The sequence below is a fragment of the Cyprinodon variegatus genome, unplaced genomic scaffold (assembly GCF_000732505.1).
Source record: "Cyprinodon variegatus isolate N-32 unplaced genomic scaffold, C_variegatus-1.0 Scaffold752, whole genome shotgun sequence".
Classification (NCBI taxonomy): Eukaryota; Metazoa; Chordata; class Actinopteri; order Cyprinodontiformes; family Cyprinodontidae; genus Cyprinodon; species Cyprinodon variegatus.
Window position 1 is genome coordinate 22,972 of NW_015151205.1, and position 3,485 is coordinate 26,456.

Genomic DNA, 3,485 nt, shown 5'->3' on the forward strand with positions numbered 1-3,485 from the left:
CAGGTGAACCGAACTGTTCAGGTGAACTGATCCACGTTAGGTGAACCGAACTGTTCAGGTGAAATGATTCACGTCAGGTGAACCGAACTGTTCAGGTGAACTGATCCACGTCAGGTGAACTGAACTGTTCAGGTGAACTGATCCACGTTAGGTAAAACGAACTGTTACGGTGAACTGATCCATGTTAGGTGAACCAAACTGTTCAGGTGAAATGATTCACGTCAGGTGAACCGAACTGTTCAGGTGAACTGATCCACGTCAGGTGAAACGAACTGTTCAGGTGAACTGATCCACGTCAGGTGAACTGATTCATGTTCAGGTGAACTGATCCATGTTAGGTTAACTGATCTACGTTAGGTGAACTGATTCATGTTCAGGTGAACTGATTCATGTTAGGTGAACCGGATTGTTTTATGTTCATGGTCAGCTGGTTCATGTCCAGGTGTGTAGGACTCTCTGAATCATTTCTCTGGTTTCCTCCTTCCAGAATCTCTGAACTCTCTCTCATCTCAGCTCCCGGTCTGATCTTCCTCCCAGGTTCTGCACCTCAGCGGACGTTTTGAGATCGTCTCCCTGGTCGGGACGCTCAACAGGGACGCCCACGTCCACATCAGCCTGTCGGATGCAGAAGGCAGGACGGTGGGAGGCCACGTCCTGGGGGACCTGGAGATTTTCACCACAGCTGAGGTGGTTATCGGCGAGGCGGCGGATCTGCACTTCAGCAGAGAGATGGACCAGCAGACAGGATTCCCAGAGCTGGTGGTTCAGACCCGCTCAGAGGTGACAGGATGAAGGTCAGCTCTCAGCAGATGGGTTTCAGTCTAAGGATCAATTCTTCTTTCAGTTCTTCTGTTTCCTGCCGGAGGGACTGGACCCGGTTCTGTTCAGGGTTCTATGATTCTGGATAAGTTCAGAATAAATAAAATAAAATAATGATTCTACTTCAGTCCAGTTTCTGCTCAGCTGTGAAACCCTCACTGAGGAAATCTGAAATAAAAACTTCACATCAGAAGCTTCTTCCTTTGTTGGTTCATGGATGAAAAGTTTCCAGATTTCTGGGAAAACTTGATCCCCAAACAGTTCGGATGCTTTGTTGTCTGCCAGCGGTAGAATCCTGCATGCAGCAACAGGGAGGGGAGGGGCCGGGTCGTTACGGCTGCAGGCCGCTCCGAGGCGCCGCATTAAAGCGCAGCTACAAAGCCTCGCCTCTGCAGCTTTGTGCTTCTGTTTTGTTGTCCTCACAGCGAGGAGGCTGGAGGCGTTGGTGGTCCGCCGCCAGCCCCCCGGGGGGGCGGTTTAAGGCGTCCAACCAAAGTAGCTCAGTTCTGAATGAAAGGGGAGGCAGCGGCTGATGTTCCTGATCTGAGATGAAGGATGTTCTTTAAACGGCGTGGCGTTAACGGAGCCCTGGTCATTAGCTGCTCCCCGGCGTTTCACATGAGAAGATGTTTGCTTCTCTGTGGGCGTCGGCTTCTGGGGCCATGAATCCATTTTACTTTGAGGCTTTAATCTGTGACCAGAGAACAAACTGCAGCTCATCTTCATCAGATGTTTGTCTCCATCAGAGGGATTCCTTCGACCTTTGACCTGCGCTCGCTCCCGCTTTCTGCTGGTTCCTTGGAGCTGCTGGGGCTGAAGCTTCAGGACGACGGGCCGCCGTCTGAGACGTTCTCCTCTCTGTAGGTCGATGGACTCCAGATGAGCGTAGGATGACCATGATCCTTCTGGAAGAAAACCCTTTTTTAACGCTAAACGACTCAAGTCTGTTTAAATCAGTTAAACTTATTGGATGTTTTTAGGAGTGATGCAGGGGAACCCCGAACAGAAGGTTCCTCTGAGGGTTCTCCTGCAGCTCAGCTGCTGAGGACGCTGCCGCCTCTGTATGAATAATGAGTGGGATGAAGCCGCCCCCACCTACCCGCCCTGCCCAGGTCATTTGTCAGTCTGATCAGGCGGCTGCAGCTCTTCCAGACTAATGACAAGCGGCTCCGTTTGAAGGAACCAGCAGGAGGCCGATAAAACCAGAGCCGCACACAGACTGGTCCCTTTTCCCTCCAGCCGACCTTCACACAACAATGCATACAATTAGGAAAGTTTGGCCTCAGACGGGCGAGTGCAGCCAGGCTCCTTAAAGAGGAGAGATGTGAGGACAGCAGCAGGGAGACGGGTCAATTAGACATCAAAGTGCTGCTCTTTAACGGGCAGAAAGTTTCCCGAGGATGAGGAGCTGAAATCAGCCTTTAAAGAGAGAAGAAACATGGAAAAGTTTGAGCAGAAGGAAGCTGCTGATGGGAGCAGGAGCTCCTGCTGCTTTCCTCCAGTCTTCAGCTCCAGGTATCAAACTGAACTCCTAAAAGTTCCTCTTTCAGAACCATTAGAACTCTTCATTATTTAGAATTTAAACAGCATTCAAGGACAATAATTTACAGTCTTTACAGTTTTAAATTTTGTCATCACAAATTCTGTGATGAATTGTGATCTCACCTTCATCAATAACAAATTTAACGCAAAAATTCACCTCAAATGGCAGCTCTATCTAACATAATCCAAGAAATTAGTTTGAAGCAAACTGACCAATAGAGGGCGCTATGGCCCCGCCCCACCCACCCAATGACCCTGATTAAGTCAGAAAAGATACATACATTTTTTATGATAAAATTTTAAATTAACTTTTAAAATGTGTCGAAATATATTAATATGTATTTCTTAGATGTGCAAGATACATATTTAATCTTTAAAGTTGTAGGGAAATCATATTTAAATGTCAAATCATTCTGGTTTAAATATGTATATAAATTTACTCTTTATCAGATGATATTGTCCAAAAAATTAGAAAATTTCTAGTTAAAAAAAAAAAATCCTGTCTTAAAATCTGTGTTTTTTTCCATTATCTTCTGCAGGCCACTTAGTTCTACGTCAGCCTGTACATCTAAATTCGGCCAATCATCTATCAACGGTCATCTGTCAATCAAATGTTTTCGGTCATAGCATCTCGATTCATGTGTCGCAGCTAATATACGCAACGGTTGAAATCAGAAATCAGAATCATCCCAGTGATCATCGGGAACCTGCTAGCACTAAGTTGCTAACTGGTTAGCGAGATGCTTCCGACAAACCGGCCACAACCAAACATGCTTACAAACTTTCCGCCACAACAATCCCGCCCCCTTGATAATCGACCAATCACATTCACTTTATTCACTCATGTAAAGTCGGGCACCACTAAGGAGAATTTGGAAATGCAACGGATGGAACAGCTGCTTCCCTACGACTTTAATGACTAGTAAAACATCATATAATTTTTAGTCCGATTGGTGACGTATTTTTAATTCCATTCTATTCAATTTATTTCTATAGCTCCAATTCACATCATGTCATCTCAGGTCACTTTCCAGTTCAACCAGATCATCCAGTCAGATTGATTCAAAGTTTTCTAGCTAAGGAAAACCAGCTGATTGCATCGACTCATTGACTCTTCAGCAATC

The 3,485-nt window shown here is 46.0% G+C and overlaps 1 protein-coding gene across 1 annotated transcript in view; it reads left to right on the top strand.

The window, feature by feature from the left end:
• The window catches only part of LOC107098164 (bifunctional protein GlmU-like), an 8,121-nt gene extending 7,118 nt beyond the window's left edge, over nucleotides 1–1,003 (top strand). Inside the window, exon 3 of the mRNA XM_015395668.1 lies at nucleotides 538–1,003. Coding sequence (XP_015251154.1) covers nucleotides 538–792 — 255 coding nt within the window. The 3' untranslated portion in view covers nucleotides 793–1,003. The remainder of the gene's footprint in view (nucleotides 1–537) is intronic.
• Nucleotides 1,004–3,485: the final 2,482 nt, after the last annotated feature.